Source organism: Podarcis vaucheri (assembly GCF_965113315.1).
Source record: "Podarcis vaucheri genome assembly, chromosome: 9".
Taxonomy (NCBI): domain Eukaryota; kingdom Metazoa; phylum Chordata; class Lepidosauria; order Squamata; family Lacertidae; genus Podarcis; species Podarcis vaucheri.
In genome coordinates, this window is record NC_138767.1 from 58477115 (window position 1) to 58501259 (window position 24145).

Genomic DNA, 24145 nt, shown 5'->3' on the forward strand with positions numbered 1-24145 from the left:
TCCCATCATCCCCAGCTAGCAAAGGATGATGGGAATTTACTCTCCAGCTGTTTTCGGGCTACAACTCCCCTAGTTAGTGAGGGATGATGGGAATTGGGTCCAGCTGTTTTCAGACTACAATTCCCATCATCAAAGTTCTTAAGGCAAATTTTTCCTATACCACCCTGGGTCCCAAACACATCATTGCGCTTAGAGGCGAATATCCCCTTGGAAGAATTACGGATCTGCGCAGGACATTTAACTGCTGGCTTCGCCAAAACTCAAATCCCCCCGATCTAATATCCCTAGTGCTACAAGACTGTCACAAGAGTGCCTGCTCTAAAACTGTCAATCAAAAACATCACTCTTGTGGTTTATCCCCACAAGTTACTCACCGTGGGTTATAGTAAAACAGTCTAATTTGTCAGTGCCTAAATGATATCGAGCGTCAGAATAACTTGGCCACGAAAAGGGAATTTTGTTCATGGTATGACCATTTTCCATCCTCCCACTTTGATTCTCTGGCACCCTATCTGCACAACCTAGCAATTCCAAAATATAGACGCACTTTTAACCTCGCAAGACTGAATGTACTGCCCTCGGCTGTATTTGAGGTACGATTCCAACAGATTCCACACGAAAAACACTTATGTGCCTGTGGAGATGGCAGCATCGAATCAGTGGCACACACCCTCCTGGTGTGCACTCTTTACAAAGACCAGAGGAACGAGATTATCACCCCTCTGTTATTGTCCATTCCGGGTCATCCAACCACTGCCACAGTGTCTTTTCTCCTGGCGGATCAAGAGGAGCATGTGACAGCAAAGGCTGCAAGATTTTTAGCTGGGACAATCAGAATAAGGTCCACTGTTTGACAGCTGATTCAGGATCCTAAACTGTGTCTTATTATACTCAACTTTTATTTTGTTCTCTTTTGTTGCTATGGCCAATGGCTAAGGCAAATAAAGTTCTTATTCATTCATCCCATCATTCCTAGCTAGGGAGGGGTGATGGGAATTTAGTCCCCAGCTGTTTTCAGGCTACAACTCCCACCATCCCTAGCTAAAATAAAAAAATTCCTTCCAGTAGCACCTTAAAGACCAACTAAGTTAGTTCTTGGTATGAGCTTTCGTGTGCATGCATCTGAAGAAGTGTGCATGCACACGAAAGCTCATACCAAGAACTAACTTAGTTGGTCTTTAAGGTGCTACTGGAAGGAATTTTTTTATTTTGACTATGGCAGACCAACACGGCTACCTATCTGCAACTGGAAACATCCCTAGCTAGTGAGGGATGATGGAAATTGGGTCTCCAGCTGTTTTCAGACTACAACTCCCATCCCTAGCTAGCGAAGGATGATGGGAGTTGTAGTCCCCAAAACAGCTGGAGACCCAAGTTTGGGAAACACTGGCTTGCGCGCCAAACTGTGCAATAACCTTTCCTGCTGGGGCACTAAAACATCCTTCATTAATGTAGTCCATAAAAAGCACCTGCCAGCGCCAGAAGCTCAACGGCCACTTAAAAAACAGGTGTTGTCCAGGAGCCGGTGCCATGCGGACACTGATGGCGCCTCTCCTAGTCCAGCTCAGCTGGGGCCAATGTGGATGGGATTAACGCAGGCTTGGCGGGAAGAAAGATACTGAAAACAACCACCCTGTTCTCATGCGCCTGAGGAGGAGAGACAGCTGGAGGGCGTGTGGTGAGGTGGGCGAGAGTCTCTCACTAACAGAAAATGGGGCGTCCTCCACCCCACTTAACTCCAGAACTCGCTCCTGAGGCGGCGTCGCTGCCACGAGCGCTACTAATGACTGACAGCCTCGCGGGGGGCCTGAGGGCGGGAAAGGAAAAGGCCGCTTTCCCTCACAACCGCCTCAGTCGAGCCGGGCCGCCTGCCTCGGCCTCCTTCGCCGACGCTTTCCCGCCCTCCCGAGGTGACGGCGGGCCCTTTTCCCGGCCAACTTCTCCTCTCCTTCCCGCTATGAAGCCGTGGCCGCTGCTCCTCGGGCTCCTGCTGTTCCACCAAACGCTGCAAAATGGTGAGTCCGCCCGGGTGGCCGCTGTGCGTCTTGCGCGCCCCACCGCCTTCTTCCAACGCTCAGCATCCCTTTCAAAAAACACCCTTGAAACCCCCCCCACCCCATGGCGTGTATCCCATGCAACGCCGCACTTATAAAACTTTTTGGGGGCGAGGGAGAACTGCCGCCTCCCAGTTTCTGCCGCCTTTCCCGCCACTTGGCAGAGCGCCTCTTCCTCCTCCTGGCTAAGCAAGTGTGCCTCAGATTAATGGAGTCCGTTAGCTGCTGCTGCCACCCCTCCTCGCCCCGGGAAAGAATGCTGAGAATTTGGACGTGGGTTTTTTTTATTTTTCTCCACACCCCATTTAGTTACCACAGGACTGTGCTGCTCAGCATGGCTCACATGCATAGCTTTGAAAGCAAACCAACAAACCCCAAAACTTGTTTTTTTAATTAAGGATTTAATATCATGTTATGGGATATCGTATGGTGTTACTGTAATATAATAATGTATTAAGGTTTGAACAAAGCTTCTATTCAAGTTAGATGTAAAATAGGGTAACGGCATAAAGCATCCTGGTAAAATTTGTGATTTTCACCAGTGGAAGACACAACTGATCGTTTGCAAAGCCTGGCACAGTCGTGCATTTAAAGCTCCCTGTGAGCATCAAAGGGTCTCGTATCTGATAATTTCATACGAGTTTTAGTACTTGGTTAGGATGCCCCAATGTCCAATCCAGGTAACTTGAAGATTATTTGCCTGTCTGTGATACTTGGTGCAGAAAATATTGTAGTATTGCAAGAAATGTCTACCAAAACTATTTTTTGGGATTAATTTTGAGATTGAGTTGCAGGACATTAAACTGTTTTGCTGTGGTCATGCGCCGTATCTGATGTGTATTGAGAGAGAGAAAGATTAAATCAATTTGGTTCTGGGTACATGTGTGTATTGAAGATGGGTGTCTGGGCTCAGTCTGGTGTTCTAACCATTGCACCACTCCTAGGGGCTGAAGTCTTTTTGCCCCCCCCCAAATAAAAAATAATATTTTTAAATTTTATATCCCACCCATCTTGCTGGGCAGCTTACAGCATATATAAAAACGCAACAAAACATCAAACATTAAAAAACAAAATATCCAATACGAGCAACAAACAAACAGTCCAATAAATCAATAGAAACCAATAACAAGAATAAACAGTTTGCAGTTATGCCCAAATTAAAATAACCGCCAACCCCAACTAAACATTTAAGTAATGTCAGTAACTCATAACTAATTCAAAGAAGAGTTTCCTTGAATAAAAAGTTAACTTCACTGGTTTTGTTCCTGACCTATGTCTGACTCCAGCCCTGACAGCTTTGGACACTTGCTAATTCCAAGGCACTAGACATGCCTAGCACACAGTTCAGTACATACGGGTCTTAGTTAGCTTTTAACACCCCAAACCTTGATTAAATTCTAACACCTACTAAACCCGGAGATTTAGAAATGTCTGGTAGCCACAAACTCATAGCAACCGGTTTGCTATGAGAAGGTATGGATTATATCAGTGCTTTTTTCTGGGAGGGGGGGCGCAGGGGTACACATACCCCTAAACATTTTGTGAATCTAAGTTTGGTGTCAGTATTTCAATATGAGTAGGAAAATGAGAGTACCCCTAAACATTTTTTTTAGAAAAAAAAGCACTGGATTACATCAGCTGGGCAACTGCAATGCCCACTACCCTGAAAGATGTATATACTAACGATAGATATGATTTTCTTAATGCTTGCATACTCAGGAAGAAAAAACATTTTTTGCATGAAATTAAACCTTGGTTGGAAAGAGCAATGCTGCTTTTGCTGTTGGGTGGGCATGCTACTGTCCAGTCACAGCTGCACTAAAATACTGAATTTCTCTCCTGTTTATCTCCTACTAGGGAACATGCGGGGGAAACTTCATAATGAACCAGGCAGTCCTTCTCAATTGTTTGACTCTAGAGACTAGAATTAGGGAGACATATCTACCCTGAGGAAGACCGAATACCTTCTTCAAAATGAACCAGGAAATTCCTTCTCATTGTCTTTTTAAGAAATGAAACCTCAGAGTCTGGGTCACCTGGTAGCTTGAGGCTCAGTACAGTGGTACCTTGGGTTACATACGCTTCAGGTTACAGACTCCACTAACCCAGAAATAGTGCTTCAGGTTAAGAACTTTGTTTCAGGATGAGAACAGAAATCGTGCTGCGGCGGCAGCGGGAGGCCCCATTAGCTAAAGTGGTGCTTCAGGTTAAGAACAGTTTCAGGTTAAGAACGGACCTCCGGAACAAATTAAGTACTTAACCTGAGGTACCACTGTACAGATGTGCACTCCCACCCTGCTCTGTGGCCCTTGTTCTTAAGTAGATTGTCAAATAGGCATATTTATCCCAGTACAGTATCAAGTGACCGGCAGTACATGAATGAGCTTGCTTAGATCAGTCACTGCAGGTGTAATTTGTGTTTCTGTTCCAAAGCACAGTATTTCCCCATGGAATCCGTTTAAAGGCGCTAGCACAAGGATAATACAGTACTAATTAAAAGGGGAATATATCTCTTGGAAAAACATTAGAATTAAGGATTACAAGTAGTTTTACATGAACAAACCAAGTTTAGTTTTCTAGAATTCTAAGCCAACTTCCAAACCTATAATCTCAGCTGTTCTTTCTACAACTGCGTGTTCATCTGAATGCTAACTAAGAGTAGTAGCTTCTGGCAAAGATAATTGATTTTACACAGAAGTGTCATCTTATCCCGTGGGAAGACCTAGTAATTGCTTATTTGCATGTGTTAATTTAAATCCATGCAGATTTAAAATTGCCTGTTGGTGAGCATCCTGAACTAACAAAAAATGAACAGGATGTATATACACACAAAAGCCCTCCCTGCTGTCTTGCCCTATTTAAAATAAATTGGTTACAAATGCTAATCCTATGTCAATATTCTGGGTTCCTTTCTATATGTGAGGTGAAAAACCCCTTTCAGGAAATTTTTTTTGTACCCAAAATAGAGCATGATATTTTCTTCTTCTCTCTCGTGATAGCTATTGGACAGCCTGCAAAGAACAAGCGTCCGAAGGAACCGGGAGAGAACAGGATTAAACCCGCTAACAAAAAAGTAAAACCCAAAACTCCCAAACTAAAGGAGAGAGAATCCACAGATGCTTCTCCAAAAATCCATTCCATAATGACACAGGTGATGGATAAGGGGCGTTTTCAGAAACCTGCTGCTACTCTGAGCCTCTCTGCAGGGCAGAATTTAGAACTGCGGTGTAAAGGAAATAAAATTGAATGGAGCCATCCTTCAGATCACAACAGGGTCAGGTAAGACTTTGAAAGGTGGAAATGAATAAAGTTATGCCCAAACTTTACTGTTGTTGTTTTTTAAACCAATGCAAATGTTGATGTTCCTTTGGTAAAATATATTGGAATGTATAGAGAAGGGGAAAAGATTTCAGACCAGAGGGAATTTATGACAGACCATTGCCAATGTTCAGTTTCCATAGAATTTCACCTAAAACAGAACTCAAGCTAAATAGAGGGGACAGGGACTTTTGCTCAGATGAAATATCTGGAAACTTCTTTGTAGCTGTAGTGTTATCATGTGCGTATTTATCCGGAAGTAAGTCCAAAAAATTCATTAGGCCTTCTGAATGGATTTAGGAGTGCAGCGGTAGTCTTGTTTCACACACGTGGTTTACAGAAATTAGTTTTCTAACTCGGATGTAAGTTTCTTATTGGGTGTACAGTGGTACCTCGGGTTACAAACACTTTGGTTACAGACTCCGCTAACCCGGAAGTAGTACCTCGGGTTAAGAACTTTACCTCAGGATGAGAACAGAAATCGTTTGGCAGTGGCAGCGGGAGGCCCCATTAGCTAAAGTGGTACCTCAGGTTAAGAACAGTTTCAGGTTAAGAACGGACCCCCGGAACGAATTAAGTTCGTAACCAGAGGTACCACTGTATTCCCATCTGCCCAAGAGATACATAGCAATAAAAGGTAGATGTTATCACAAGAGGAGAATGTTCTAGACTAGATTAGGAAAGTAGTCTTTATTTGTAATTACTTTTAGCTTGCCATATTGCAAACTGTGTGAAGTAAGCTTTTTTCTAGATACATCCTGCACCTGCTGTTGCAAGATAGGTTTTCTAACAAGAATAGCATTCTTAAGATAGAAGTGTAGATGAATTTTAGCTGCATGACAAGGGCCCCTATCTAAGTTTTGTTCCTTACCGTGAACATTTTCTTTTTTTGGGGGGGTTGATTCCCTAGGAGAGTCACCAAATTTTAATTACTATTAGAAATAAATGAACTTTGCTGAATAATAAAATGTGTAAGCCAAACTTTGATATATATGGTTAGCACTATTTGTGTTTATAGTAATTGGTATCTTGCTTTGGGATAATAATGATTTTTAAAAGCTCATATACCGGTTGTGGCTTTTGCTACAAGTACCAATTACTCTGAAATGTAGTTTAAATAATGTCATGAAAGAAGTGTATGAGGTTTTACAGACCTTGGTAGCCAGAAAATGCAAACGCTTTCCGAGATACGACATCCCTCTATCTCTGATGAACTTCCATCACACTCAAGTTAGAAAATACATTAGTCAGCCAGATCCAGTATAGTATTGCAATTATTCCAAGTGGTCTTGTTTTTATTATGCAGTTAACTGAGCTGCAGCATATCTGACCACTAGATGGCAGATTTCACCAGAAATATTATTGTCACATAGGCCAGAGGGAGTTAATAAATAATTATGTAAAGGCAGAACTGACTGTACTTTTAATGTGTTTGTGTAGTATTAGAGCGAAATGCCAAAATGCCCGACTGTAAAAGTAAGCGAGGTACTTTGACAAATGAAGACCGCTTTTTCCAAGGTGTTACGTCCTGAAAGGATATGGTAAATTTGTAATGAGGACTCTGTAGTATTTTTTAGTACTTCAGTAGTCTCAGCATCTGGCTACCCATTTAAAATGCTGAACTTTTAAATGTAGTTTTCTAATGGTGCTGAGAGTTGTAAGTAAACCTCCTCCCCCTCCCAGAGCTACGGTTCCCAGAGCGGTTTAACAATCAATCCCTCTCCTCAGGGAACTATTGGAGGAGGAGTAATAATAATAATAATAATTAATTAATAATTTATTATTTTTACACCACCCATCTGGATGGGTTTCCCCATGTTAGTAACCATGTTAGTCTGCTGCAGCAAAAGGTTTTGTGGCATCATAAATACTAACAAAGTTATAATTGTGAACTAGATATCCTGTATGTTTTTATTAACTTATAAATGCCAGGATCTTTTATCTGCCTTGCATTGTGAATGGTCACTGTAATTACTTTGCATACATCTAAGCTTCATTGTAATTATCTCCGTGTTTATTTCTGGTACTTCCCTCTGACACCGCTGCTCCTTTTCTCTCTCTGCACCCCTGTGTACTTTCCAACTCAAGAGGACATTCCATGTACACGATGAAGTATTATCTGGCCTGCCAAGCTTACACCATAATACTATTGTGAGTTTGGGGTGGGGGTGGAATCTTAACAGAATATCCCACTGTTCAAGGGCTCTAATGGCCCTAGGTATGGGTTGAAGACAGGAGTGCCTGGCGTGCTCTGGTCCATGGGGTCACAAAGAGCCGGACACGACTAAACAACAAGGTATGGGTTGTTATTATAAGCAGGCTTTCTGTCACCCAGGGCAAAGACCCAGTATGTCACCCCCCACATGTGTTTGCGTACACACACACAACTCAACACATTTGTTCATAAAGGACATAGAACATAGTTTGAAAGAGGCTGGAGAAGAAGTAGTCTTTCCAAATAGTAAAATTGTCTGTGTATGTATCTTGGCTTTCATTCAACCTTAAGTAGATTTCCTCAGACAATAATAGATCATTTGAGGAATTCTAAGAAGTATTATGACTGTATGATATAATATTAGTAGTAGTAGTAGAAACTGATAATGATCAGGCACATAATAAAGAGTAAGTCCTATCGAACTCAATGGGACTTACTTCTGAGTAGTAAATGCTTGCAGCTTAAGGCTCTAAATAATAAAATAAAAGAATAAATAATCCACAAGTTTCCTTAAAAAATTGTTGACTGCTGAACCATTGTAGTTAAATAATTTAAAGTGGATTGGCTACATTTTCCTTCCAAATTACAGGAAGGGATAAATACAAAGTTCTTCGTATGTCAGCATCACATTTCTTTCATTGCAGGTATTTCATTTTCGGTATAAAGAGGACTCAGTTTTTGTAGCTGATTGTATGCAGCAGTGCCCTTTTTATGTGCAGTGGTACCTCGGGTTTCATATGCTTCAGGTTACAGACTCCGCTAACCCAGAAATATTACCTTGGGTTAAGAACTTTGCTTCAGGATGAGAACAGAAATCGTGCTCCGGCAGCGCGGCAGCAGCAGGAGGCCCCATTAGCTAAAGCGGTGCTTCAGGTTAGGAACAGTTTCAGGTTAAGAACGGACCTGTGGAACGAATTAAGTACTTAACCCGAGGTACCACTGTATTCACATGGTATAAACATGTATGTTGTCCCTTAGATCCAAACACACACAGAGAGAGAAAACGAACACATAAGCAAGCAGTACACCAAAGTGCATCTGTTCCCAAAAAGGGAAGGTAGTGGTGTACTGATCTCTTCACCACTTTTAATTGATCTCTGAGACATTGAAGGAAGCAAAAGAAGAAAGTAAGCTACAAAACTTCCCCTTTTCAACTTTGCTTGGAGAGGATTTCTCTGTCGCACACAGTTCCAAAAATGGAGAAAGGGGAAGGAGGGTCATTTTCCAGGTTTTCCAGCTTCTCCTTGCAAATAAGCATCCGTCTGGGCCAGCCACAGTAAGAGGAAGCCTACCCACCCCCCCAGCTGTGAGGGAGCCCCTCCATCATAGGCTCAAGTTGCATATACAGTGTCTGTTCTCCCTCATTCCAAGGAAACTAAACTCTGGGTAAGCAGCTAGAACCCCTGGAATCTTGCACGGCTCAGAGAATGGGATGGTGTGCAATAATACATTTCTAGCATGAGGAAAGTTGCATCACCAATGTCTTTTTAATACCCTCACAATTTTATTCAAAATTAAATCTGTGTAAGACATAGTGAATTTTTATTGTAGAAGGGAGCATGTAGTTTCATAGCTGTGAATCACGTATTAATGTATATCCTTTGATTTCAAGTGCCATAAATGAAAAGGCGATGACTGAGGCAAAGTGAGTAATGCTTGTAGCACTTCCTTCTCTTCCACTGATGTGCCTAAAGCAACATAGTAAGTGAAAAATAAAGTTGGAAGAGAGGAAACTGAGCCCAACAAACGTATAAAATGCCAAAGAGCTGACCATTGCAAGCCTGTAAAAATTTAATAGGACTGTAAGCATGTAGTTCATGTTGCTATTATATAACAGGACATATTCACCAAACAACTGAAGACACTACCAAGTATAGGAAATTAGTACCACGTTCTCAGTTATGGTTGCAAGTAGCAGTACATATTGAAGTTCTGAAAAAATAGCTTTGCAATCCAACCAGGTGGGTGAATTTTCTCATAGAAGATGGAATCTGCTCCCACATGAGGTGGTGATGGCCATAAACTTGGATGGCTTTAAAAAAGGATTAGACAAATTTATGGAGGATAATTCAATTTTTGCCTTCACTATTGGAGGCAGTATGCCTCTGTACGGTAGTTTCTGGGAATCAAGAGCAGGAAGAGTGCTGTTGCACTCAGGTCTGTTGTGGGCCAGGAGTCAGCTTCGCCTGCTGAACAGCAGCCTGAAGGGGGAGAAGGAGTGTCCCAGCCTTCAAGGTGGAGAAGGTACTGATGAGAACCATCTGGCTTCAGCCTTCTTAAGCAGAGCTTCCAGCAGCAGTCAATTGCTGGTAATGATGCTTGTAACTCCTGACCCTATCTTGCTGATTCTTGCTCTTGACCCCATGATCATCAGATTCCCTGACCCCTGGACCATCTGTCCACATGGATTGCCATTTGCACGATCCTAGGACTGGACCTGATTTTGGATGCTGACTGCCTCCAAGAAGTACACTTCAGTGGCTTTTCTGGTTGGTTGGCTGGCTGGATGTATTCTTGAGGATGACTCACATGGTACTCATGAAGGCCCATAGCCACTTGTTAAAACTAGTCCCCAAATACTACCTCATGAGGAGGCTGGTAATATGCCGCTACCTTTGCTTCAGCTGGCTCAGCACGTTCTGAAGGTCCATAAGTATGGCAAACAGTCTGTTACAGGATACAGAAGGACAGGGGGGAAACCCAAGGTGTGTTGTTTTTTGAAAGCAAAGAACGGAAAGACAATGAAAGAGTATCTTCAAGCTTCCATCAATAACTAGCTATACCATGGTGCACAGGTGATGAATTACTCTTGTACTGGCTTTTTTCAGCTAAATCTTCCTGTCATTTTCTTCATGAGATGCACAGAGTATTCTCTGGGCACAGAGTATTCAGGTAGTGCTGCAGCCCTTGCAGATAGTTTAGGGAAAGTCTCACTTGGATGATTTGTAACCATGAGAGACTACAGTTTCAGATACTTTGGGCTTTTCATATTTCAGCCTTTGGAATGTTCTTGATTATGATTAATATAACAATAATTGGTTCCATCTATACTAGGCAAAGAACCTGGTAGAAGGATATTATTGTGATCCTGAACAGGTTTACCAAAGCTGGCATGCCACACTTTATTTTAATTGGCGCTCATCAAGAGCACCATTACATTCATCATGAATGATTCTACCTTCAATTTCATCTTTCCCACAAAAGTGCTCTGAACAGAAGGCAGTCTCCCCCCCAAAAAAACAACAACCCAGAAGCAACACTTAGGATGACCATCTCTTACCATGCTGATGGTGTATATATGGTGTACGTATTTCCTGGCTGTGAGGCGTGAAGGCCGCTCATTACAAGGCCCTTTCCACCTGACCTAGGGAGCAGGGCCCATACTCATCCAGCCCTACAAGAGAGACTCCTCATGAGGCTGGAGGAACATCGCCCAGCTGTGAGTGCTGAAGGCCGCTCCCTGCAAGGCTTTTTCCACCTGGCCTAGGGGGCAGACTTACCCAGCCCTATACTATGTTATATGCATTCTGTAGTTGACCTTCTTTGTAATGTTTTATTTTGAAATATTTTAAGATAATATTTTAGTTTTCTGTTATTTTGCTTTGACTGTATACTCTATATTTGAATTTTTCAGATTGTTTTATTGATTTATTGATATAATAAAGCGGCCCATGGGGGTCGTTTAAACGGCCCACGAGACACCCCCAAACCAAGCCACCTGCTCGGTGAGTCCCTGCGTGCTGCGCTAAACCTGTGCAGAGCAGGGATTCGCTTCCCTGGCGCCAGAAGCCGTGTCGACGTAGGTGCTTGAAGTTGCGTCTGCACAGACGCAATACAGCCCACGGAGCGATCTCCGCGGGAGTGAACTGGCCCAGGCGAGGTAAACCTTGCCAACCCCTGATTTAATATGCTGTAAACCGCTGAGATTTTTCTTAAAAATATAAAGTGGTATAGAAAATAAATAAATAGATAAATAAACAAATGTCTTTTCCACTGTTTCCCAAGTTATTCAGAGCTTGCTGTGGGTGTTGGGCAGCATTTTGCTGTTGCAAAGACGTATTAAGCTGATTTGACATCACTACTAGTTCTTCTGCAAGAACTGATGACATTAATAATATATCTGATCTGTTTGCTTCTTTCAGCACTAAGAAATCTCTAAGCTCCCGTATCAAGAATTTCATCACTCTTGTTTGTAATAGTACCTTTTCTCCCAGAGTCTGTGAGGGTGAAACCCTTCATCTCCTTGTAGTTTTGGCTTCATCTCAATCAAGATAGACCGTCATGGGAAACTGCCCTTGACTCGTCGGCTTCTATTTCCTTAGTTATCCTTGTGTTCTTACTTCAGTACCTACTTGCACATACGTGATATTCAACCTGCAAACCAATCATTAGAATCTACTCTTGGCCTTTGCAGAACTGAGTAGCCCTCACAATCATAAATGCATGATGATACTCAACTATAGGGTGATTAATATATGTTCATCAAGGTTTAGCCCTTAAGCATATGATCTGTTAACCTACAAACTCCAAGTTACTCCAGCTACCCTCCTTTCAAGTTGGTATTTGTCAGCTTGTTTGAAGTGGTGACTATGAGTTTTTGGTCACATCCACAAATCCATTAAAAACACATTTTTATCACTTTTAACAGTCATGCCTTTCTTCAAGAATCCCGGGAATTGTAGTTTACTCCTCACAGAGCTACAGTTCACAGCACTTTAAACTACAGTTCCCAGGATTCTTAGGAGGGAAGCCGTGGCTGCTAAAGTGGTATAAGAGTGCTTTTCATGTGTGGTGCGGATGTGGTCATTATTCTGGGATGTCCTCTTTCACATCTGTCTGTCTAAACTGCAAAGCTATTATTCCAATGGTCGGCTTCAATGTGTGCTACTTCTAACCACTGCTAAAGTGGTATTCAGATGCTGTACTTGCCAGCATCTTTAGTCATTTGGTGCCCATTTCCTGTAAATAGTGACATTAGTCAAATGAATATGCAAGGGTGTAATATGAATTTGCTTTATGTCATATTTTATCAATATTGAGGATCAATTTTGTTTCCTCTATCTTTATTCTCCATATAAGTGCTACTTCTTCTTATTAATGTTCTGTTCATTCAGTCAGTCAGTCTTTAGAAGATTAGGTATCATGGACTGCAACTGGAGCAGTTTCTGCCAATTGCCACATTTTGCATTTCTCTAGCGACATACTTCAAGTTGAGAAAGAAAGGGATGCGTCTGAAATTTGTGAACCTGTTTTTCAGGATCTACTGTACATATGATGCTTTGATAAGTTAAGTGCATCACCAATTAAGGCAATTTTCATGGGCATAGGAAACAGATTAAGGGATATCTCTTATTATTCCAACTTTCTTGGTAAACATGCAAGCTTTTGACTTACAAAGCATTCATTACCAGGAAGCAAGCTTTAGTCAATGGTTTTAGCCAATGACATAAAAGTAAATGTTTGAGAAAGAACTCATAGGTGGTTAATTCTCCATTGTGTATGGCTACCCCTCACTTACTCATGCAAAAGAACAAATGTGTGTCTGGATACATGCTGCTGAGTTGCAGAAGGGGAGACTTGCACCCAACCTCATGCCTTCTCAAGGAGGGGCAAAGGGTAGTAAGTCCCAAGCAGACAGTATATCCATAATTCCAGCACAGCGGGACCATCTGGTCCTGTGCTGGCCTGGCAAGAAGTTCTGAATTGAGCTACTGTCATTTAAAGAGGAGAGCGGGCTAATCAGAAAACAGTTAGCATCCTAGACAGTTGCCGATAGAACAGATTAATCAGCAGGGGGTTGCAGGCTGTTTTAATGACCTAAGGAACTAAGATCTCTATTGAAGCTGGCTGTTTGTGTTGATGGATACAAACAAACAAACAACTCAGATACCATTCTGTTTCTTCTTCTCGGACTGTTACAGTTCAAACCCTTTGCACCAGAAAATTCGAACCATTTTCAGATTAACACTGAAGTCCAATGAACTGGTTTCAGAACGATCAACTTGCTGAGACCCTACTTCTAAGTAAATAAGCATAGGATTAGGCTGCACATAATTTAGATATAAGAAGCTGGTAGCTGCTGATAGAGTGCTTATAGGAGGGCTGAGGTTTTTTTATACTTCGCTTTTAAATGGAAATTTTATACCACAGTAATCTAAATTTTGGGGTGAGAAAACTGAATTCTGCAATGTGTCTAAATTGTGCATATTAAGTATATTTCCTTGTTTATTTTGCATAATATCTTAATGCTTCTAATCAATGGGAGAGACAACAAACTATGCAGAGGGGCTCTGAAACTCTGGTTTGAAGTGGTTGAAACTTTTCATGTACATTTGGCTTCTTTGCTTTCGTCAAGCATGCCTTTCTAGCATCTTGAAACTTGCCTTTAAAAAGGGGTGGGGCTGAAATTTCTATGATTTTTTAAAGTTTCACCCAACTTCAAACTCTGTGTTAGCGCAGTGCTTGCCTAAAATTAAAAAACACACCTAGGCTTTCTTGCACAGCACTGATACATCTACATACGAGTTTATCTTGTGCTACTTAATGGGTTCTTACTGGGAACTAACATTTCAAAAAGATATCCCAGGTTGTGTAGGGATTTGGACAATAGAATGTTGGCATTTCTGCAATAGAACTAGCTTTGCTTTGCATGAACTGAATCAGTGCATATGTGGGTGGGAAGGAAACTCTGGAAGAGATTGATTTCTTTCAAAGTCCTAATTATTTAGCTTCCTTAGGGATACAATATGGATTTCCTTGAAAAGTTATTTAGTTATTTTGATTGCTGGATGGCTTATATGTAGAGGGTTTGATGGATGGCTTATTGTGTAAAGAGTTGAGCCAATCAAACTGTATGGTTTGCTAATTAATTCTGACCTTAATTTGTCTCATTCAGTGGTGCTCTAACGATATTTAGCAGACTGTGATAACTGGGGGAGTCAAAATTGTTCAGGCACAACTGCTTCTCTGTATTAGAGATACTCAGTACAGTATTGAATATCTTACCATTTTCTCTACAGGCATATATTCCTAAGCTACAATCACATTATTCACTTTTTGGTTAGCTCCCCAAAAGGGGCTCATGCAAAGTATTCTTCCCATGGCTGCTACCAGCCAAGCCCCTTCCTATGAGGTCCAAAGATAAGCAAGAAGCCAAGCAGGATTCACAAGTAAACAGCTGATGGATTTCTACCCATTTTATTCTTCCTATGTGCTCAATATATAGAGTCACTGGGAAAGAGATCCTCTTCTCTTCAAATGACCATATCTAACCCCTCTGCCACCCTAAGCACCACACCCTCTCAATTAGCCTTTGGCTAATAAAACCATCTATATACCCTTTGAAATTGTGTATGTGTGTTGAGGGGCAGATTGTTGGTTTTGTTTGTTACTGTGTTGTGCAGTTAAAGTGCAGTATAGTAATTTTATAAATAGCAGCAGTAATAATAATAATGATGATGATGATGATGATGATGATAGGTTTCTTAATAGTGCCAAGGGCATATGTCATACGGCTGCCATATTTTGAAGAGAGAAAAAGAGAGAACACATTTGCCGACTTCTACTTTTAACAATGGATCTCTGTGACAACTCTACCCATGAAAAAGAGGACATGAAAAACTGAATGCTGCCCTGTGCAATCTTACTGACATCGCCTTTGCTTTCTTATATCGAGTGCCATGAAACAGAAATAAATTGTCTGGTGGTATTTGTTGCTTTGGTCATGCAAACACTTGCAGAGTATTTATGTTTTGATCAGTGTTAGAAATTAGCCAGGCACCAGACACGTTTTGCTACTGGCATGGGTCCAGTTACAACTATGTGGAGATTTTTGGGTCACAGTTTAAAAACTCTGCCTTAGTCCATAGTTTGTACCATTACCACTGTGTGTGTGTTTCTCCTTCTTGCATCCTGGTACAAGTGAATTGTTGTAAGAGCAAGCTACAGTCAAACAATGTAGAATCGTAGAATTGTAAAATTGGTCCAACTCCCTGGAAAATAGCCATTCCATTGTGGTGGCCATAACCAAGATTTAAGGTGCCCTTGGCATCTAGTTTATATATCTGAGTTTCTAACTGGTTTTGATCCCATAAATCAATATCATCAACAGTATTAACCAGTGACATTTAATTAGGAGCATCTGTGGTGCTGTGTCTCATTCTCTTTACCACACATGATGAGTAAGTGTTCTTGGTCCTTAAATTATGTCATTACTTTGTCATTATGTTATTCCATCCCATTCATTTCAGTGCAAAGAAAATGCAATACATATGACAGGGGAGGCGGTTAGTAATTATTTCATGTATGGGCCAAAAGCAATACCAACAGTGAATACAGTGATACCTCGGGTTAAGAACTTAATTTGTTCTGGAGGTGCTTTCTTAACCTGAAACTGTTCTTAACCTAAGGTACCACTTTAGCTAATGGGGCCTCCCATTGCCGCCGCGCCACCATCGTGCGATTTCTGTTCTCACCCTGAAGCAAAGTTCGTAACCCGAGGTACTATTTCTGGGTTAGCGGAGTCTAACCTGAAGCATCTGTAACCTGAGGTACCACTGTATTGATTGTATTTGCTAGATTGATTTCAGTTCTGGACATGGGATGAATAAGTGAACAACGGCAGTTTCTGCTACCATTTCTGTTTCTGTTGGAATTCTCCAAACTCCTTGCCTGGGTGTTTTGTATATTGAAGTCCAGCAGCAGAGGTTGGCTGGGGTCCGCTTCCCTCTGTTGCTGCCAGCATTCAAACCCCCATTGTTCTCAGCGCATTTTGCAACAGGGAATTTCATTAATGTGAGCAGTTTCTGAGCCCTGAGAGCAGTACTGCGCCTAAGATTTCAGATTAAAACTGCCACTGCTGGAACGAAAGGAGGACGTTTTTCTGCCTCCCGACTTCTAGCTACTTTCTGAGGACTGGAGAAGGGACCCTCATAAGAATATTAAGGGGGCGGGCAGGGGAAGTATGGCTTTGCTTTTTGTAGTCTTCAGATGAGGACTAGACCATGTGAAAATTGAACATAAGATTTTAGTTGAAACAAAATAAAAAAATTCCTTCCAGTAGCACCTTAGAGACTAACTAAGTTTGTATCTGACCAACTTAGTTGGTCTCTAAGGTGCTACTGGAAGGATTTTTTTTATTTTGTTTCGACTACGGCAGACCAACACGGCTACCTACCTTTATAAGATTTAAGCTGCAGTTCATTAATTTTCAGGTTATTGTTATAAAAAAAGTGTGCCTAGACATTCCGTTGTTGCACCCAAACCTAGGTTTAAGGCACCATTTTGCTCCTGGCTTTCATATCTGTTTCTAACACTGGTTGCTGATATCTTGAAGAGAAGGAACATGGGCTCCAAGTCCCCTTCTCCACTTCCGCCTGCTGCAACCTTGGTGGTGGCTCTTGCTCCTGGTGCACCTTTTGCACAACGAGTAGAAGATCCCTGGCACTGGCGCCATTAGGCCATTACGGCCAAGTTGAGACCATCATTCTGAACTATGGTTAACCGGACCTTGATTTATAAACCTTGACTTGGCGTGTCATGTGAACCCGCCACTGGCATGTTGCCCCAATAAACTTGGCCATGAACTAATGCAGCTCTTGGACTGAAACGGTCCTCCATAACCTTTGACTTTGTGCTTTCTCTTTGTCCTTGCTAGCATCAGGCAACATGACAGATATGGGCAACTGATTCTGGCAAATGCCACTGCAGCAGACACTGGTCAATACAGCTGCTGGCTCCTGCAATGCAGTGGCTACAATTGCAAGAAGGATGAGACCAAAACGGGCTCAACGTACATCTTTTTTGCAGGTAATGGAATGGCTCATTGCTTCCAGAGGTAGAAAGGTCCTTCCTTAATGCTATCTTGTTTTTCATCTTTGCACTTCACGGTATCCCTGTATCGAGTGGGCAGCAAGTGTTTCTGATAGTGCAGATTATACCCCCTTTGTGCTCATTAGTTACATGCTCATTTTTCAAAGCAGTTCATTTTTTAGCACTGCTGTATTTGGGTTTGCTTATGCAATCAGTCATCGTCTTTTGGTGATACATTATCTTATTTAAGCTTCTTGTTTACACTGAAAATATTTTATTGGAAATCAAAGCAAGTTAAAAAAGAGGAATGGTTAATTAGTGCCTGCTGTCTGTTTTGTAGAGAAAATTTACAGTCAGCCACATTATGGTTATTTAAGGTGTGCAGTGGTGGATGAAGTTAAAAAGTCACTGCATGCACATCATCCTTTAATGCAGCCTTCCTCAAGCTGTAAGTTTTTGACTAATTTCCTCACCACTGGATGTGCTGCTTGGAGCTGATGAGACATCTGACAGGTACCAGGGTGGGGGGTAGATGTCCCTAATGAATAAGCAAGATAAGGAGCAATAATGTGAGGTGAAAATGCACTGCGTAAAGAGCGGTGATTGAACTAGGATACCAGGTCTACAAATCATGATTGGTACAGATATGGGGCCGTGGGTGGTGCTGCGGTCTAAACCAATGAGCCTCTTGGGCTTGCTGATCACAAGAATGGCAATTCGAATCTGTGGGATGGAGTGATCTCCCGTTGCTCTGTCAAAGCTCCTGCCAACCTAGCAGTTTAAAAGCATGCCAGTGCAAGTGGATAAATAGGTACCACAGCAGTGGGAAGGTAAACGGCATTTCTGTGCACTCTGGCACTCATCATAGTGTCCCGCTGCACCAGAAGTGGTTTATTCATGTTGGCCATATGACCTGGAAAAGCAGTCTGTGGACAGACGCCAGCTCCCTCGGCCTGAAAGCAGAAATGAGCGCCGCATCCCATAGACTTAACCGTCCAGGGGTCCTTTACCTTTTACCAGAACAGATTCTGATCAGAAGTAGAGGATTCTAGGTGGTGAAGTTACTACAACAGCTCAGTTTGAAAAGATCTGGTTATTTTAAAAATTCAGAAATGCAGTCACCATTCTGAGACTTATGCTGGAAGATCCAAATATGCTGTTAGGATTCTTTTAAAACTGCATGCAGTGTGTTATGGAGGCTGCATTCGCAGTCTGAGAGGCCCTGCTGAGCACATGGCCACATTCAATAAAGGCTTAGTGATTTGGGGCTTAGTGTTTAAATTCAATTGCTAAGTATTTGAAATCACAACTGAAAATGTAATTTTTGCAGAGGTACTATGGTTGCCTCTCTCACTAGGTCAGGCTTGGATAACTTGTTATCCACTTTTCATGTATGCCAGTCTTCATGTGACTTTGGGGTGTGTGTTTCACAAGGCTCACTAGTCTCCCAAGAGTGATTTGTTTACCCCTGAGATAGATCAGGCATTTGTTTACAGGGGACATGCAAATTAGAGATGCATTGAAGCCATTATATATTTAAATTAGTTCATTCATTTTCTTTTAGAAAACTACTCTTAAAGGTAATGTTATTGTTGGTAAAAATCAGATTTCTGCTAATAAACCATTTCTCCCATTATTGATGTTTTTGCTATGGTGCTGGTTAAAATGGTAATGACTGGTGCGTGATTAATATCCATTGCCTTGCTTCTTCCTACAGATAAAGGGGAGCTCTTTGTTCCTTCTGCCAGTTATTTTGAAGTTGTCTACCTCAACCCAGATAAGCCAGCGGTAGTTCCTTGCCGAGTGACCAGCCCATCAGTGAAAGTCTCATTGCACCAGGAGTTCCCAGCCGAAGAAATCCAAGTGGATGGAACCAACATTATTTATGACGTGAAGAAGGGTTTTATCTATAAGCATCCAACATCCGATCACAAGGGAGTGGTTTACTGCAGAGCAGAATCGTGGGGAGCACCTCAGATTTCCATCAAGTACCAGTTGCTTTATGTGGAAGGTAAAAAAACTAACCGAATGGCTCAGGCTAACATCAAAGCAAGTTCTACTGTACACTCTCGCAGTGCTTTAAACTGGCCCTGAGTAATTTCCCACACAAGTTAACACAGTGGTGATCTGTGTTTATGGTGATGTGAGTGGCGCTGTGGTCTTCTGCCAACCTAGCAGTTCGAAAGCATGCCAGTGCAAGTAGATAAATAGGTACCACTGCAGCGAGAAGGTAAATGGCGCTGGTTTCCATCACAGTGTTCTGTTGCACCAGAAGCAGTTTCATCAATGCTGGCCACATGACCCAGAAAGTTGTCTGTGGACAAATGCTGGCTCGCTTGGCCTGAAAGTGAGATGAGCACCACAACCCCATAGTCACCTTTGACTGGACTTTTAACCATCCAGGGGTCCTTTACGTTTGCTTTACCTTATGGTGAACTACCTAGGTACTCAGGTTTATACTGAACTACTCAGGCTACTTCACCACAAGCAAAACACATTCAAATGTGTTTTCTGAAGTCAGCCAAGTAAAATTATCAGCATAGTGAAACTTTCCAAACCTCGAGTGTATATCTGTTTTGAAACTGAGGCGGAAGATAGCAGTTCTCTGTTATCCTTACGCAATACCTACATTTTCCAAGAAAACTTAAAACCAAGGGAAGCCTTAGAATACTACAGTAATATATCTGCACCAACAAATAATTTTGCCCCCAAACAGCAGTTGCAGCTAATTTGTGAGCAAATTACAAGAGAGTTGTGTGTCTGTTGGGTGGGGTTGAGCAATAATGAATTAAAAATTGATTTTGAGTAGAATTTTAAATTGTCGATATTTTTTTCTACTCCCTGCGTAAATGTTGTTGACAGAAACTTGAATGCAACTATTAGCAGCTGGTGATCTTGGTTTCCATGTTGTGGAATTTTCACTTGCTGATTTCTACAAGTCAAGCTGGTCCATCTGCAACCCGGTAGGCTATTAAAAATGTGGAATCACTTTTTATTGTCTCTCACCCATCTCTTTGAACCAGTCCCTAGTGGCCCGCCTTCAACTACAATCAAAGCATCATCCAGTACAGCAGAAGGTGGTGATGATATCAGTGTTCTGTGCACAGTTTTGGGGGAGCCAGATGTAGAAGTGGAGTTTAATTGGATATATCCAGGGCAAAAGGTAAACTGCTGCTTGTTTTCTTATTTCTCAAAAAAAAAAAAACCAAAATAGAAAATGACATGAATAGCATGAAATTTTGGAAGGCATGAAAACAAAGCTTATTCGCTACAAAGTTGCTGAAGTCTTGAGAACGATGCAGGCAGAGGGTAATGTTGACTGGTAATCTGTTTTTTTTTCCCTGCCACTTTTAGCTTGGAAAGATTATACACAAAGGCCTGATTTGGCCCAAAATTGGCCATCCATATTTTGGATAAGTCTATGCCCCAAAAGCCTAACAAAAGGACTACTATAATCTACATGAGTAGACACAAGGGGACGTGGGTGGCACTGTGGTCTAAACCACAGAGCCTAGGGCTTGCTGATTGGAAGGTTGGCGGTTCAAATCCCCGCGATAGGGTGAGCTCCTGTTGCTTGGACCCAGCTCCTGCCAACCTAGCAGTTTGAAAGCACATCCAAGTGCAAGTAGATAAATAGGTACTGCTCCGACGGGAAGGTAAATTGTGTTTCTATGCGCTGCTCTGGTTCGCCAGAAGCGGCTTAGTCATGCTGGCCACATGAACCAGAAAAACTGTCTGCGGACAAACGTCGGCTCCCTCGGCCAATAAAGCAAGATGAGCATCGCAACCCCCGAGTCGTCTGCGACTGGACCTAACGGTCAGGGGTTCCTTTACTTTTTACATGAGTAGATAAGGAATATGCTTTACAGAGCGCGCTTATCATTACAATCTATCACAACATTTTTCTACTAGGACATCCTGATAAAATTTTGAGGGTTATTTCCCTTCTGCACTTTGATTTTTCACCACTAGATTTTAGAAAATCAAGTTATATTCACCTACTGTTCTGTAGAACAGTAATTGACCCTTTCGAGTTTCCTTTTATTTTTCAATATATTATTGTAAATTCACAGATTAATATGATTGTGAAGCTGCTGGTGTAAGCAGTTATTACAGCAACACAAACTCTCATCCTGTCTCAAAGCACAACCCATGCCATCAGTTTAGCAATATGTGGCTACTAAAATTTATTAGTAACACAATAACATTGATTTGTGGACATTTCCTTTATTTTGTGTGGTGATAGTGGAAATTAGGATAAAATGCAATTTGTTCCAAAGCCTCTTTCTGGTTCTGAGAGGTGGTAGAGTCAGTTGTGCCTTTGCAATATGGTACTTGGATATTTTGAATATTTTTACCACAACTGTGTCTGAAGTGGCACAGTTCTGCCCCATGATCTCTCATGCATAAATCCCACTAAAACCACTTTAAGTCTTGACAAAACAGATGGCAGGACTACATACCAAATGTCTGAAGTTCCACCCACTGCATGGATTCAATTAACTTTTCAAAGGTGGTATTTAAAAGACTTACATCTTTACATCCTTGATCACCTTACACTGGTGAGTCCCAGACTCAGCTGTACTAAATAATCTGGACCCAAAAGAAATCATAGGACCAGTTTTCCCAAAGGTGTTTAAACTAGACAAAATACCATTAAGGAAGTATGGAGGATGTTGTATTAAGGCTGTAATCTGCTGCCACACTTTGCTGGCCTTACTTCCAGTTAAATGTGCCTAGCTAGGATCTGGCTGCATGTAGGTGCTAAAATTCCCCAGTAAATAATCTTCATCTGGCATGAATACAAAGAGAGGCCAGCCTTAAATGGTCATGTTTCCCCTTCAGATTAAAAGGGCAGAAACAAACAAGACAGCCCTAGAAGCAGCAAACACATCTTTCATTGTATGGGAACAGCTGGGATTCTTATTGCAAAACCAGCAGCCTCGGCATCTTCCGCAATAGCTCTGCCATTCAGATTAAAACTCCTACGCTAGCAAGTAAACTACTGTTAATAAAATTAAGTACTGTGTTTACAGAAATGCTTCCGATGACTATCTCATGTTAAGTGTTTTCCAATCATTAGTATGAAAGGCCTGTGGTTATCCAAGACTCTTGGAGGCTGATCGACAGAGGAATTGGTCACACCACGAGAATTTCCGAGAGCCTTATTACCGTTGAAGATTTTGAGACCATTGATGGTGGAAACTATATTTGTATAGCTCAGAACCTTCGAGGACAGACCACAGTAGCTGCCTATGTTGAACTCATCTGACATATTGAGCTCTCGGACAAGACGGAACAGGAAATGTATTGCTGGACTGCTTCTGGCAAGCTTTGCCTTCAGAACTTGAGATAAGTGGAAACAAATCTTAATATAATTCATTCTTACTTTAGAGCAACACAAATGCAAGCATGTGGTTGTAAATGAGGGTTATTGTGCAAGTGTAGCACAAGGGCTTAGAAACCAAACCAGGAACTAGAATATCCATCACTCAGTGTTGCCTCTCCCACTCAAAGTGGCCTTAGAGAAATGACCATCCTATCTTCATTATGGAAACACTGAATTACCACACAGGGTTGGTTGCAAAAGGGTGCTAAAATAAGTCTCCATCACATTCCGAACACTAAAGCACTATATAAATGCTAAGCATTAAATATAACTCAAGTCACTTTTTAGGAAATATACATTTCAAAGCCATAATCTCACAATATTCTTTTGTCATTAGGAGATAAAAGCTAGCTAAGTTAACGTTAAAATTAGCCTTGCGCTTTAATTTGCACACATGAAAAGTAAATAAATATCACTTGTAACATAGATGCACATGTCTCCTGCTAGCTTGGAATGTAATGCTTAGTTTGCTCTGTAAAATTTATTCCCCCTGCAGAATTAGTCATTGTAAGTTTTGTAGAAATTGCAGTACAATATATGTGTTTTAATATGCCATCTTTAGGTATAATAGACAGCTGCAGCCTGAATGGTTGATGTTGTTGTCATTTGTAAAATACGTATCAAACAAATAAAATACTCTGCAAGTTTTAAGCATTTGTAGATTTAATATTAAAAGTAGTTTTCTTATATTTATACAGTAGTACCTCGGGTTAAGTACTTAATTTCGGAGTTCCGTTCTTAACCTGAAACTGTTAAGCTGAAGCACCACGTTAGCTAATGGGGTCTCCTGCTGCTGCCGCGCCGCTGGAGCACGATTTCTGTTCTCATCCTGAAGCAAAGTTCTTAACCCGAAGTACTATTTCTGGGTTAGCGGAGTCTGTAACCTGAAGCGTATGTAACCCGAGGTACCACTGTATAGGGGACATGACTTACTGCATGTTACTCAGCTGTTTACATAGTAGAAGGATCCAGTTTTAGTGTTCAGTGTGAAGGTCTTTTGCTGATCACACCAAGCACTAAAAGAATTCTAAGCAAGTGTAGAATTCAAATTGAATTCAAATAATTTCTATTGGTAACTGCATTTAGAATTAAGCACTCATCCAGCCTCTGTAGAAGGGAAACAAAAAGTTTCATCCTCTAATGCAGCTGTAAGTTTTGAGCAATACATAATGCTGGATGATTCGACAAAACACCACTTTCTGTGGCAGCTTATTCAATCTTATTATTACTGTGTGCAAGGTCATCTAAAACAGAAACCTCTTCTGTATAAATGGCTCAGAATGTGGATGTTATGCTTATAACTGTAAAATTATCTCTTTAGCTTCAGTATTTTTGCTTTTATGTCTAAACAGGCAAGAG

The 24145-nt window shown here is 41.5% G+C and overlaps 1 protein-coding gene across 1 annotated transcript; it reads left to right on the top strand.

The window, feature by feature from the left end:
- Positions 1 to 1696: 1696 nt before the first annotated feature.
- On the top strand, positions 1697 to 23437 carry PDGFRL (platelet derived growth factor receptor like). Its single transcript, XM_082238250.1, has 6 exons — positions 1697 to 2015; positions 5054 to 5333; positions 17243 to 17394; positions 19115 to 19408; positions 20421 to 20560; positions 22481 to 23437. Exons 1-6 carry the CDS (start codon positions 1712 to 1714, stop codon positions 22667 to 22669), a joined length of 1359 nt encoding a protein of 452 aa, XP_082094376.1. The 5' UTR covers positions 1697 to 1711; the 3' UTR covers positions 22670 to 23437.
- The last annotated feature ends 708 nt before the right edge of the window (positions 23438 to 24145 follow it).